The sequence below is a fragment of the Periplaneta americana genome, chromosome 2, assembly GCF_040183065.1.
Source record: "Periplaneta americana isolate PAMFEO1 chromosome 2, P.americana_PAMFEO1_priV1, whole genome shotgun sequence".
Classification (NCBI taxonomy): Eukaryota; Metazoa; Arthropoda; class Insecta; order Blattodea; family Blattidae; genus Periplaneta; species Periplaneta americana.
Window position 1 is genome coordinate 116,844,228 of NC_091118.1, and position 15,770 is coordinate 116,859,997.

Sequence of the window (15,770 nt, forward strand, 5' to 3'; positions counted from 1 at the left end):
CTCATATATTTTTTTTTAATATTAATTTTTTTATGTTCGAGTTGAATTTCTTTTCTGTTTTTACACTTTAGGTGCATTAAATATTTTTAATTATTTCTTTACTGAAAAACAAAAAAGAAAAACTGTATAGTAAGTTTTGTTTCTGAGGGTCTGACAAGTATGTAGACAAAATTTCAGGCCAGAATATTTGAATTTGTGGGAGGAGCAGCAATTTTTGAAAACCTACATTCACAATTGAAAATTACAAAATTGTTAATAATTCATATATTTCTGCACCAAATGAGATGAAACTTTGTACAGAGACTATTTATATGCAACAAGACAACTGTACAACATTTCAGAGATCTACCCTTAAATAGAAAAGAACATCTCAATCACAAGGAGTTGCCAGAATGAACCAAATGACCTCTGAGACAACTGCATTATTGTGAAGAGCTGGCTGTGTTATTTGAGTAGGGTGCCCACCCCTCTGTATACTCTTGTATTTCTTTTCTTGGCAATATTGCCATACTTTAAGGCATGCAAATACAGATTTTTCTAAACAAATAGTAAAAATTACTAATATAACCCAAAACTTCATCCAAGAGAATAGATTTTAACTAGCCTAACTCCAAATCAGTTTAGTGTTCACAGGATTCTCTGAGCTTTGAAAGTAGGACACAGGATTAGATGCTGTTATTTATTGTTCACTTCAGATATTTTGAATGTAAACAGTTTATTCTGCAATAGTCACATTTTAAAACCTGCTTCATTATTCCATAACTAGGAAACTTGTTTCCTCTTTCACACAATTATATTTTTATTTACTAGTATGCATAACTGTAAAATTCTCTTTCTATTGTATGAAGTGTAAAGCAAGTAATCAGTTCTGTCTCTCTCTCTCTCTCTGTTCATAAGATTTTGCCTTAAATTAATGTACCAGTAAGAATTCTATTAACATTCAACACTAACAAGACCATTCATCAAGAGAGTCTGAATATGAAATGTAATAAATCCTATACGAAAAATAATGTTACTTTCGTCAGGTCGAAACAACACAAAATGGTGTTTTATCCAAAACTGGTTCTAGCAATTTCTTCTTCTTTCTTTTTAAATAAGATGTGACACCAAATGAAACAGTAAAAGTGATATGTCCACAACAATAATTATTTACAACATTAAACTTCAAATCAAAAACTTTTTCGAAATCTGAAATCTAAAATAGATTTACTCACGACAACAATTAACATTAAGCTAATCACTTGTGAGATGGTGCAAGAACTAGCACGTACCACAAGTTAATTTAGTAAACATGCACATGCAACAGCTTCTATTTGTCAGTAGATGCCATAGTGCAGTTAGTAAATGCAACAATATTGATATCGTAAGTTTAACTGCTAGCTAATGCGTCTTCAAGTATTCCTTTTATTATATCTGTAATTATAAGAGCAATGTGTCTTTACGTATGTTGGAAAAGACAAAGACAACTTTTTCTTTCCACATAAGTGTCTTTATTCTGAGTAATATTTTCTTCATACTGGGTAATAAATGTTTCAACTGTGCACATTAAGCACATTTCTTTGGCCAGTAATTGTATCTAAGATACCAGCTACATTAGGTCACTAATCTTTACACAGGTTAAGAAAAGTTATATTGTTTCAATATACCTGTGTTTAATTTGATAACTGCGTGGAACTAACTTCTTTTTTTTAGCAATATTCCCCAAAGGAAAAAAAAAGTATGCTAGTTATTTGCAGAAATTCATGAACCCAAACAGGAAACATCCACTGTCTAAGTCTGATTAGAAGTAGCCTACAGACTTGCAAGCAGTATGCTTATTATACTCTGTTTCCTCCAAATCTTTTTTTTTTAAGTTAATTCTTTGTGTTAACTGTGGAAAAGTTCTTGGATTTGTATTTTTATAATATACTATGGAAAAAATAGATTTTCAGATTTTCGTATAAATATACACCTTAGGACAGAAAAACTTGCTGAGTGTACAAATTCTATCTTCTAATCGGAATACTTCAGCTATACAAGCATGATCCACACTAATAATCTTCTACTTACTTTACCAGACTACATAATGTATCTCTCACAAGAAGCAGTGTTACATATGTACTTGTGGCAACAATTTTACATCTGTTATCTTGGCGCAAGTGATTAGAAGATGATGCAATAATCAGCATAAAACAAATGTGTGAAGTATTCGAGTCTCAGTATCCCCCTTTTTTTTATTAGTTTCTTTATTAAAAAGGGAAATATGACTTTTAATTAGTCATCAAAAACGGGAAATACGACCCTGCTTTAATTATTTTTAATATGTCTTCTCATAAATGTATGGTGTCTATTCATTTTACGAAATCAACACATCAAAGTATTAAATCACCCACTTTATAGGACAAACTACGACGAAATTAGGACAAAATGTTGTGTTTTTGCAAGTTACAGTAGGTACGTTAATGGTATATTATTATTATTATTATTATTATTATTATTATTATTATTATTATTATTATTATGTTTATTATATTTGAAAAATAAATTACTAAGTACATAATTAACGTATCATAAAAGAAGAGTAAATCTTAAATATGAAAAAAATAAAATAAAATAAATAAATGAGTAAATAAATAAATAAAAAGTGAGTAGTCAATAGGATTCGAACCATTATCAGTACTATCTTGAAAGCTTTCAACTTCCAAGTCTAGCTTAGCTTACAGATCAATCCAGGCCGCTTGAACAAGTCAATAAAATGATTCATAGCTACTGATCCATGTTCATGAGAAGAGACTTAGAGCTGAATGAGTTATTAGAGAGGTAAAAGGAGAAAATATTAGGAAATAGAAGGAGTTTCATGTGGGCAGAAGCCACATACTTGTGTATTATAGCTCATCTTAATCAATCTGCAAATAATGTTTAGAAGCCACATTCCTGTGCATTACAACTGATATTAATCAATTTTCAAATAATATTTGTAACTTCTCAGTTTATCTCTGATTGAGGTTCTGGCTGATATGTACATCTATAATCAGACAGTACATCTCACTTGACGATATGTTAGAGGAAGAACAATCATTTGTATATATTTGAAGTCTGATTAGTTTAACTTGTTACTAGTCAGTAATGTATGCAATGGAAGGGGAAAGGAACTTACCACGCTATCCCGTTATCTCCTGGCTTAGTTGCCTCATGAATGATATCTTATTGGTGTCATTATGAGCTATCTTCGGACAAATAACTTTTCCATTGACTTGTTTTATAAATTTCAGTTAACAATTTATTCAGTGGTTAACAGGTAACAGTTACAAATCAATACATAATAATTAGGGACTGGATTTTTATGTAATTACTAGGCCTGTGACATTGGAGCATGTTTACAGTGAAAGGAAGCCAATTCACTACAAGATATACACAAAGTACGCAAGTGCACAGAGACGACACAACAACTGCGGTACAGTTCATTCAAGTGAAGTGTAGTGCGCTCCGCAGTATGGCTCAAAAGAAAAGAAACACGTCTTCGAAACTAGAATATTTAGTTTCACAGTATGATGCAGATGTATTTTGCATTCTAAATAACCGATAGGCAAGTCGCAAATGTGAAAAATTATTTGTAAAAACTTCAGCTCGTGTCCTGGATTGCCTCTTCCGCATGTTCCTGTTTTAAATCAAGGTCGGGATCCTGGCTGCAAGCATGCAGATACTTGCATGAACATTTTTCCAGTGTAAAGAAAGTGATAGAGTTGTTCTATAAGAATGATGCAGCTTTTATAGGTGTGGTTCAATTACTTCTTTGTGACCCAAGTATTGAACAACAGTGTCATTATATTGTATCAAATTTTGGATTTATTCCTCATTCAATTGAAAGTTTAGAAAAGAGTGGAGTGAAGTGGAACAAATTTCCGTAATGAATAATATTGTGTCTCAACTAAATAATATACAAGACGATGTAGGCAACGAGGTCTGAAACAAAAATGAAATATGTATTACAAAAAAATAATGGGTTCAGTTCAGTCTGTCAGATAGCTAATATTCTTTCCAGTGATAAATACACTGTAGATAATTTAGATGTCGAATTGAATGATGTAAAATATGTTTCACATATGCACCTGTCGTTTCGCAGCTTTTCTGCATTCAAATCCATACTAGACAGTAGTAGACACTCATTCACTTTCGAAACCTTGAGAATGCATCTTGCTGTTCACTGTAATTACAAACTACACACGCAATAGACAATACATCTAAGCTCACATGTATTGAATGGAATTTTCTAATAGTTGAAATGAAGTTAAATAAAGATAGCAAGTAATTCAGAGGGATGTGTGTACTATTCTCTTCTGCAGACTGTACTGTAGAAGACGGAGCGGTGCTGCATACCTATATCCTGGAGTGAGTTGGCTTTCTTTCATCGTAAACATGCTCCAATGTCACAGGCCTAGTAATTACATATTACATTCCTTTCAACCGAATGGTATATAAATACCAAATCTTTGCGAATCTTGTAATTACCATTAATATATTAAAATTTGATACTACATATTTTTACATATTTACCCCACATTACATATTATGGCTTGGTATTACATAAATCTACATATTTAGGGGTTTTATTCATTTTTACTTCTTTAAAGGGAAAAAGAAAACTTCTGCTGTGGGAATTTACAATTTGAAATACACAGATTTAAAAAGTCTTTTCACCTACCCGAGAAAGGATATATTTCGAGACGAAACATAACATCTTAGTTCAAGGAAGTAAAAGAGGCACTCACCCCTTACCGCCCACTGTAAATATGAGTGAACAAAAGGCAACCTTTCTCATACAACTACTTTGTATTGTAAAAATCAAGAAGAGAATAATCTCATATGCATAAGTGGACGACATAGTAGTAGGGTCTAAAGACCTTACAAAGTTACAAGAAACAATAAACATCATGGTAAAATGGTGCAATTAAAACAAATTTGATATAAATGTGGACAAGACAGAAATTATGATACTGAGAAATGGCGGAAGAGCACCAGAAACAGCAGAAATCGTCATGAAGAACAAAAAATTAAAAATTGTACCAGACTACAAATATCTAGGCTTAACAATATAAACCAGCGCAATATATTAAATATTTTCATGATTTCACATATTTTGGTACATATTTAGCTTAAATATAAATATGTACATATTTCACATCTTGATTTTACATAAAAATCCGGTCCCTAAAAATAATACTGTTTAATTTAAAGTGTTCGATAATTAATTTATATACAATTTCTAGCATTCTTTAATGTTACTTTTTTTGAGGGGTGAATGTTTTACGATGACAATAGTGAACCATACTTCACATCTGAAGCATGCAAAGCCACATGTTCATACACGCTCAGAGTGGGGGAATAGTTCGCATAGCTTACTTACATAGATGATTTCATGATCTGCATACAGTAATAGGCAATAAATGTTCCTTAGAAAAACAGAGCATAATCCTTCAATCTGGCTTTCTACTCTAAAATCACTGAAGTTTAACATGATTATTTACTCAGTATCCACCCCAAACAATAAGGTATTATAAAGACGACACATACTTTCTCATTAGGCCTAATATGTTTTATAACAATTCAGTCGTTTTATTATGTAGCCAATGATATTCCGTTTATACTTTATTTTTCAACTATTATTAATTAAAAGACTTATATAAATAAAATCATTAATTATGCATCTAAATACGAATATAACATTTTGATTTCTGGACTGCACACAGAATATTATATAATCCCAAAAAATAAGGTATCTGAATTCATCTAAAAGTTGTATGGTTTGTAGATCTTAGTCATTAATTTTCACAAATCCACATAAAATGTATATTCATGTAATGTTACTGTTTTTAAAATCTCTTTACGAAAATCAGTATTTGAAAATAATATAAATATTGGATTACATTATGTTTTATGGGATTCTAAGCATATTTCTTTTAAACAGTACTTTCTGTTAAATCAGAGCACTGAAACGAAAGATAATTATTTCTGTGGATACAGCCCATGTCATGTTTAACAAAAGAAGTTAGAACTAGTAACTGCCAATTCTTTTATAGGTCAGTTTCTGTCAGATATGTTTCCAATTCACTGTGGGCTAAAGTAAGGAGATGCACTATCACTTTTACTTTTTAACTTTGCTCTAGAGCAGCGTTTTTTTGAAGTGGGGACTACATTTTAAAGTCAGAACAGTTCCGCGGACCACCTTACTCTTGTTCCCTTCGAAAGCAAATTTATCATTTTCATAGCATATTTTAATATCAGTATACTTTATTTTAAAATTGAATTACGGTTCGGTACTTTGGTCCTCTGTTATGAATTCAGGTGGTCCCTGGCTGGGTTACAGGTGCGGCGCCAGATGTGCAAGGAAAAGATGTCGAGAAACACCACGTATATAGTGCTTTAAATCCCTCTTTTGTTGCTGATAGTGGAGTGGGAAGCCGATAGATGGGTAGGGAAATAAATTTCTTAAAATGTCAGCACTGGGAGAAAAAGTGAAATTCGATTGCCATGTGTCATTTTCAAACTCTGAGATTTTAAGCTAGGCCTATAGTGTGATATGCAATTCGTTTGAATTTTATTTTTTCTTCTGTCTGTTTTGAAGGGTCACAAGGGCAGACCTCGAGGACCACAGGTGGTCTGCGGACCATAGTTTGAGAAACGCTGCTCTAGAGTATGTCATTAGGAAAGTCCAGGATAACAGAGAAGGTTTGGAATTGAACGGGTTACATCATCTGCTTGTCTATGCGGATGATGTGAATATGTTAGGAGAAAATCCACAAACGATTAGGGAAAACACGGGAATTTTATTTGAAGCAAGTAAAGCGATAGGTTTGGAAGTAAATCCCGAAAAGACAAAGTGTATGATTATGTCTTGTGACGAGAATATTGTACGAAATGGAAATATAAAAATTGGAAATTTATCCTTTGAAGAGGTGGAAAAATTCAAATATCTGGGAGCAACAATTATAAATGATACTCAGAAGAAAATTAAACACAGAATAAATATGGGAAATGCCTGTTATTATTTGGTTGAGAAGCTTTTATCACCAATCTGCTGTCAAAAAATCTGAACGTTAGAATTTACAAAACAGTTATATTACCGGTTGTTCTTTATGGTTGTGGAACTTGGACTCTGACTTTGAGAGAGGAACATAGGTTAAGGGTGTTTGAGAATAAGGTGCTTAGGAAAATATTTGGGGCTAAGAGGGATGAAGTTACAGGAGAATGGAGTTACACAACACAGAACTGCACGCATTGTATTCTTCACCTGACATAATTAGGAACATTAAATCCAGACGTTTGAGATGGGCAGGGCATGTAGCACGTATGGGAGAATCCAGAAATGCATATAGTGTTAGTTGGGAGGCCAGAGGGGAAAAAGACCTTTGGGGAGGCCGAGATGTAGATGGGAAGATAATATTAAAATGGATTTGAGGGAGGTGGGATATGATGATAAAGACTGGATTAATCTAGCTCAGGATAGGGACCAATGGTGGGCTTATGTGAGGGTGGCAATGAACTTTCAGGTTCCTTAAAAGACAGCAAGTAAGTATCTGCCAATTCTTTAAGAAAGTGACTCGTGCCTATTTCATTTTGTGTGCGATTTTGTGGGATTTCTTTTATGCTAGAAATGCTCGAGATTTTTACTAGTAGTTACTGAAATGAGAGAGGAAAACTTCGTGAATTGCTCTCAAAAATTGAAGTGTGGGGATATATTGTTACCAGCACTTCAGCTATCACTTTATTTTGTAAGAAACAATTTCTGCAATTAATATGTTTCAGCAGATTCTGAGCAAAACTGCCATTTCGTGTTTATTAATAAAGACTCATTAATTTGTTTTACTAAAAATGATACTTCATGTACATCATTCCCACCTGAACCGACTCACAGATATTGAATATGAACAAAATCCATCCAATACTTTCCTTTATAGGGATACTGAAAACGAAATGTCATGAAACGATTTCACGAAATCTCTAAATCGATTTTCTGTAGCTTCACTATATTTTCTCTTTATACTCCGTATAAATAAGAAACTGAAAAAAAGATAAGTGTAGGTCATATGCAGTTAAAAGAAGCTATTATTAATATTTGCCACAATCCATTTCTTTTAATGTTTTGTGCCCATTCTTATGTCTCTGTGTATGGGGAAAGAGAAAAAGAACAGAGATAACCAAAAGGAGCTGATTTTGAATTGTGTAAAACCATTTGACATGAATTATTTTAATTATTACCTCATTAGTGTGGCACCATTTATTTTAAATAGACAAATGTTCAAAGTCCAAATATAGAATCAAATGAACAGATATTTACTGACAGCACAGGAAAAATTCACGAGAAGTTGCAGACTGTATTTTGAACATTACCCAGAACATAACAGCCTCCAAAAATACTTTCCTCAGACTTGAACAAAAACTTCGTAGTATTAAAGAATGAACAAATAACAAAGAATCAGGATATAAGAGGAAAGTAACAATTTAGTAACAGTTCTGGTACATGTTGATTAAAACCCCACACATCCATATGGAATAATGCAAACGAATCAGGTATATCCAAAAGTTCAGTAGACTTAAAACAGCATAAATTGCATCCATGCAAAGTTTCATTTAGGACAGGGGCTTAGAGATACAGATGAGAGATGTTTGAGAATTGTTTCTGAAGTAATGGTTAAAATAGATTATGATTCCAGTATCCAATGTAAATTGTATGTGCAGATGAAGCAAGATTTCATAACAGTGAAGTAGTGAATCATCATAATGCAAAGTATTGAACTGCAGAAAATCCCCATTGGGTGCGAGAAACCAATTATCAACAAGTGTAGTGTACGAATGCATGATACTGAATTTTCGATGGATGCTTGTTAGGTTCATACTTTTAACAAGGAATTTAATGATCGCAATATATCTACAGTTTCTTCAGAATTCTCAGACTTCTTATCAGAACTACCACTTCAAGTAGATTTCAAATGTTCTTTCAGCAGCAGGTATTCCCAAAAAGATGAACTGGAACCAATGGACCAATAAGATGGCCAGCATGCTCTCCAGATAAGACACCACTACAGTTTTTTTTTTTCATGGGGCACTTAGGTCTATGATACATAATTTTTCATGAAACAGCTAAAAATACATGCACGACCTTTAAAATGTTTTTGTTTTGTTGATGATATGAATACAAAACGATGGTACTTCATGCTTATACCATCTGAATCAGGATGAAGAATGCAACTAATTTATGAAATGTGTTATTACGAATTTCTGTAACAATCTGTATAATTGTCAACAATTCCAAATGGTAGACTTTGGTCAATCCTATAACATAAATGAATAACTAATATTTTAGATACACTACAATATGTTAATTATGAGAGTGTGCCAAAGATTAGGACACCATATGAGTTCAAATAAAAGTTAAAACGTTTTACGTCCATTCTTCTCATACATACTTATGTAAGGCACATATTGAATACAAGCAATTATAATTTAAAACTGTATATGAGCAGACATACGGCTAGAATCATGTAAAAAACAATTTTTAAAGAATTGTGAGTGGAAATGTGTGCTTTCGTTAAAAACTCAAAATCAACTCTATAACACAATACCTTTTCAGTAATCTGTACAATGTGGAAGTAAAGATAATGGTTATTAATAAGAAGTTTGCTAGTTAAACAGCACATTTAAATTAATCCAGACCAATTCAAAACATTTTCAGACAACTGAGGTATTCTATTTATAAAAGTAGTTTACATAATGCATTCTGCAGGCATACTACCTATAGAATTTACAAAATTTTCAAGGAATTTAACTTTTATTTATAATAGTTGTAGATCTTAATGAAATGTGCACAATTCACTCAACAAAAATACTATTTTACAAATATACAACAGTAATATTCAATTTACACTATAATGTCTGTTAAGTAGTTAAAAAAATTATACAAGTTTTCTGAAATGAGTTGAGGTAAAGATGTTTCTAGCAAAGTCCTGTAACTCCAATTTTTCAATTTTAGTAACAGCATATTTTAGTAATGTTTGAGTTGATACTGAAAAATTAGAATTAGAACTTTTATTACACTGTGTGCAAGAGTGAAACAGACCAAGAATATTAAAAAGAATGAGCAAGAAAGCAAACAGGCAAGCAAAGATTAAAGCCAGGCAAACACGACAGCATCATGGCGTCACACCTCTGTAGAACTAAGTATGCGTAACTTGTCTCATGTAAAAATTATTCGGTTCTGCAAAACTGCACTGTATCACAAGTGGCATGTGGAATTTTTGGTGGATGAAGATGGTGATGGGAAATATTTCCTAAGGCTACTTCTATTTTCCCAGCCACCAATCATTTCCTATAATTCACAAAAAGTTTTGCTGCCAATGACATATGTTCATAGATCTATTAACTGGCAGTAGGTCTAACAATTACCATCCCTTGGGGACATAAATAAATTAGGAATGAGTCCAACATCGAATATATACTTCTATTTGCTGGTGAATTGGATATTTTGAACATGAAAACACGGAATTTTGGATTCCTCTCACCTCTATGATGATCTCTATCACTGGTGAAAAAGTTACATGAAAATGTATCAGTCTCTCTCATAAATTATATACTTCTATGTAGCACTTGCAAGTATTCAATTAAATCCAGTGAACCAAAAACATTAAATTCCATCAAAATAATGAAGCTACATTCAACCTTTGAGACATGTTGTTGTTTCCTATGGCTCGATGAGTTTTACTGCATTTTGCTTTGGTCATTCCAATATAACCTTTGAGACACTGTTTTTTGGAATTGTAGCCATCACTTTTTAGAAAATTCTTTAAGTAATGGACAAAGTTCACTTCTATAAAGAAGTAAAATATTTTATTATTCAATAAAGTGACTTAAAATCACATAATTGATGTATACTAAGTTTATCTTTTCAGGAGTTAACAGCCAGACTCTACTTTGGAATACTTTTAACAAGACAACATTAACAAATGTTTTCCTTCATTTGTGTAAGGAATCAGATTTATTTCTGCAACAATGTCTATATGTACAGCTGTCTGTAACAAATTTTTCTAAAATAATAAAGATATTTAAAAATTGAAGTTGCTTTTAAGAAAATTATCCCATACAGATACTTGACTTATTCAGACACATACAATGTGCTATATAATGCTGACCCAAACAATGCCATAAATGCAACTTTCAAGACAAAGAAATCTATCCCTAAGTAAATAATTCACCAGCAATTTTAATGTTTTGTTCGTATTTTCATCTTTGGGACTCGAAGCCCAGTTATTTTGTTTTTCACTGTTATTGTTACCAGTATATGAATTCCACTGCTATATATACTAAATTTAGCTTCCCTTATGAAAAGGTTGCCAGATTTGACAAAGCGTATTACATATAATTTGGAAACACACCTAAAAGGTAAAATGATATACATTTGAAACGGTTAGGGAATCTAATATGCAAAATGCCAGAAAAATTTACACCTAAGTAGCGTTTGTGCTCATTTACAGTTAAGAAAGGGGGGGGGGGGAAATATCATCAGATAGGTTAGAATGATTTTAATGGCATACAGGGCTCTCTATGACAAATATATCGTAGGTAAATGAAACCAAAAGGATATGTTTGAAGGGGTTATTTATTTAAAAAATCGTTAAAAATGTTTAGCTAACTTGATTTATATAATAATACCGACAGGTATTACGAGGTTCATCAAACTGTAAATTGTAAATTAATACTTTAAATACAAAATGTGTAATTAAAGAAGTTTAAATTTCAACAGGAGAAAATTCATTCTTTAGCTGTCTAGTTCCACATTACAAGGAATAATTTCAAAATGCATATTAATTCCAATTTGATGGAACTTGAGTGTAGTTAAACTAAAAATATGTTTTTCTCGCTTTTATTTTGTTTGTTTTGCTGTAATAGTTTTAAATATGATCGCTATTAGGACAAAGAGGTAGCTACGTCAAGTATGAAAAATGCTCAAGCAAGCATTTTAACATGCCAGCTGATATTACTACCATCAGTATGGCTTCTTATATGGAGGAAAGCAACTTCTTGAAGCCGATCACTTTCAACTACTGTACATTAACAGGAAATAAATAGAAAGCTTTATATATTTATTTTATATTCCATTCTAAACTTTTCATTTCTTCATATTATAAATATGGTTGTACAATAGTCATGAAAGAATGAATTTGAAATTTGAACGAAAATATACATTTCCATATCTCCTAGTTACTATGTCTCTGAGCATGAAATTTCCTCTAACTCGTTATTTCTGACTTTCAAAAACTTTTTTAGATATGACTAATATTGTTGAAAATAGGTCAATTCTAAGGGTTCTTTTAGTGATGGGTATAAAGCTAAAGCTAGATGCAACTATAACGTCATCGAAGTTCTTAAATAGGTATTTAACTGTGAATAATACTGGCTAAATCTCTTTAGAATTTAACAAACGCAGGTTGATTCTAAGACTTAGCCTACACATCAGACTAAAAAGACTGACTTCACAGATTACAATTTCAATATAATGCAACAAAATTTATTCTTACTTAATGCAGGGCAGCAATAAAGTTTTGGAAAAGACAGGTGCAGTATATGGACTATTTTAAAGAAGATTTTAAATTTTGTGAGAATGACAATCAAATTACATGGAAGTAATATTTTAATTATTGTAATGTTGTTGGTTTCTATTGAAGTGGGGAGAGAGGTGTGACAGGGCATGGGGTGAAAGATTAGGGCCGTAATTTTGAACTGAGCAGATGTCACAGCAAGCAGTGGCAGTGTTAATGTGCAGACACAAGTTCAACTTACGGATTCAACACCTCTGCTTGTGTTTCTCCCACATGTGCGTCTTGTAAACGTCACGCATGGCGAAGGAGCGCGGGCACAGGTGGCAGCACAGGGTGTTTGTCATGTCTGAGTGCACAAGGCGCACATGATATTTCAGCGCGGATTGGTTCGAGTATTTCTGTCCGCAGTGGGGGCAAGTCCCACATTGGGGCACATGGGGGATCACGCCCCCCGCCATTTTACTGGGCCCCGAGTCACCTGCAACCAACAGCCAGGACAAGTCAGTTCAGCTGCAGGACAGGGCTTTGAGCCCAGAGGGCTATTACACTGCGACAAAAGTAGATCAATTAGCGACTAGGCAATAGAAATTGTGGCCATATTGGCTAAACCGTACACACACTTACTAGCTCCCAATAAAATGACCCAATATGATTTTAGAAGGAAGAACAATGGTGGCTTGGCATTTAGATGGTGCTTCCTTTGAACTATTTTCATTGATGTGAAAAGAATGTTTTGAGGGTTGAAGCTACCTTTGTCATCAGGTGAGGAGGGTTATACCTGCTTGTAAGACCTGCTATGCCTCAATATTTCAATACATTAGCTGTCTCATAACATTTCTGAAATTGAGTAAAAACTGGAATCACTGTTAGGTACTAAGAGAAATCAGAAATCTATGGTTTGATGTAAATTACTATAGGTATTAGGAGAAATCAGAAATCTATGGTTTGATATAGATTACTATAGGTACTTGGAGAAATCAGAAATCTATGGTTTGATGTAAATTACTATAGGTACTAGGAAAAATCAGAAATCTATGGTTTGATGTAAATTACTATAGGTATTCGGAGAAATTAGAAATCTATGGTTTGATGTAAATTACTAAGTAAATCTTATTCCACCTGAAGGCAGGGATAAACAGAAGCAAAACACTGTGCTCTGAATTCAAATTCAATTTCCGATCTTATATGCACTCTGCATTTAAATTCTTATCCACTTTTTTCTTACGGTCTATAATTACTTTCATCTATAAAAAGACTTTGATTTCTTCGCCAGATACTGCTCAAATTTAACATTAATGGTCATTTCTATGTGGGTTTTGAAATTTTATAAGCTGACCAGTCAAATGACATAGCTAACTGCTACAGTCCAAAAATGTAAGAATCCATCCACTTAACCTGACAAAGAAAGTAGATCAAACCTTCAAATTGTTGTATTTTTCATACATATTTAAAGTATTGGAAACAGTATAAAGGAAAGCCTTCGAAATTGACCCAAGCCACAATTGATGGTAAATTCTGGAATTTAAGTAAATCCGAATCTTTTCATGATTATCCATAATACAATTGTAACCCTCTTAAGTTGGTAGTATATATTGGTAACAAATTCTCTTGTGTTCCTTGAAAAATACTTGCAATGTGCATAACCACGTAATAAAAGAAATAAAAGAAAATTTACGTAATACAATAGTATAATTTCTGTAAAGCATTCGTAATGCATCAGAGAAACAAACATTAACATAATGATGACTTAATATGCGTCACGAGCCATATACGATTTATTTTACAATTAGTAATAAATAATATGCAAGCTAGACCAGCATTTTCCAAACAAAGTTCAGAGTGAAACGTCATTGGCAATAAGAGATTTCCCTCACTTTCATCAGAAAATATGAAATAATGATTTTACAGTAGGCCCTTTATATATGTTTTAGACTTTATTTACTGTGCAGCTGCAGCTCTTACTCTGCTGTTCCTGATATATGTTACATTACAAGAACATTTGTCTCTCTAAATTAACAGCATGTTATAAACAAACACTTTCGATATCATTGTGCGTATACTGCATTAATAAGATATAAATTGGGAAGGAAATATAGTTGATGGTGTATGACTAGTTCACTGAACTCTCATTTATTCGAATTTTTATAAAAACAGTTTTCTATACATTGCCTCAAACAACCATTCTCAGTTTAGGATTTAGTGTAAAATACATTGAAACGCAACTCACAAATACTGAACATTAAAAATCTATCCATATAGTTATGATACTTGGGTTGCAGTCAATTTAGATACGTGATGGATGAATGGATGGAGACTCGTAATTTTTCTTCCTCAACAAAAAATTGATGAACTGAAGGAAGCAGCAAACACAAACTATTACACATTAACATTCTCGTATTTTATATCTCCATATAATGTGATACAAATGCAATGCTATCAACAGGCAGGGACAATAGCCTGTTGTTGTGAAAAGATGAGAAGTAGTTTAAAACTTGGAAAGTTATTGCAATTATATTCAGTGTATTTAATTTTAGAATATGTTGGGACATTTTACACTGCAATTACTCTAGTTTGTGTTTGGAAGTAGCCCATCAAGTAACTTACTGCACTATGACATATTTATAACTTCACAATATCAATACAGCATATATTCTCCTACTGTGTTGTTAATTTTTCTTCCCTTTCTTTTTGATCGTCCTCCCTCTCTTTAACCCTCAAAACTTCGGAAATTTTTCTTGGGTAGTATGAATTTCATTTTCTATTAATGAATATTCAGTGTTAGATGTCAGTCTTTTATTACTTTTAAAATATTAAACTATTCCTTACTTTTCGTCTGAATTATTAAAAAAAAAATAGTTTTTTTTTTTTTTTGGAAGTTCTTAATATTACGAATTAAAATGCTAAAAATCAAGAAAAAACTTCTCTCTGCTGTAATAGTCAAATATTTCGACAGTTATTCAATTTACAAAATTTGGCGATTTTATGAATTGCTATCATACAAATACATAATTTTGTTCTTCTCACAATAAAGTCTCTTTCTGAAGATTGGCGATCATATTGGCTGTAATATTTTTTTTTTAAGTACAAGCCTGGAAGATTTCTAGAGATGGCTTACCAAACCATTCACGTATATTATACAATCAGGATGTGGTGCATCTACCACTGCTATATTTGTCCATGTAGAAATGCAACAGTTTATAT

At 32.5% G+C, this 15,770-nt stretch overlaps 1 protein-coding gene across 5 annotated transcripts in view; it reads right to left on the reverse strand.

Annotated features, from left to right (window-relative positions):
• The window catches only part of LOC138694542 (protein abrupt-like), an 81,345-nt gene that overhangs the window by 26,943 nt on the left and 38,632 nt on the right, over positions 1-15,770 (reverse strand). For 2 of the 5 annotated variants that reach the window (XM_069818379.1, XM_069818378.1), the window contains exon 5: positions 12,811-13,047. The exons of the other annotated variants lie outside the window; for them this stretch is intronic. In XM_069818379.1, the coding sequence (XP_069674480.1) occupies positions 12,815-13,047 (233 nt within the window). In that variant the 3' untranslated portion in view covers positions 12,811-12,814. The remainder of the gene's footprint in view (positions 1-12,810; positions 13,048-15,770) is intronic. 5 annotated transcript variants of the gene reach the window in all.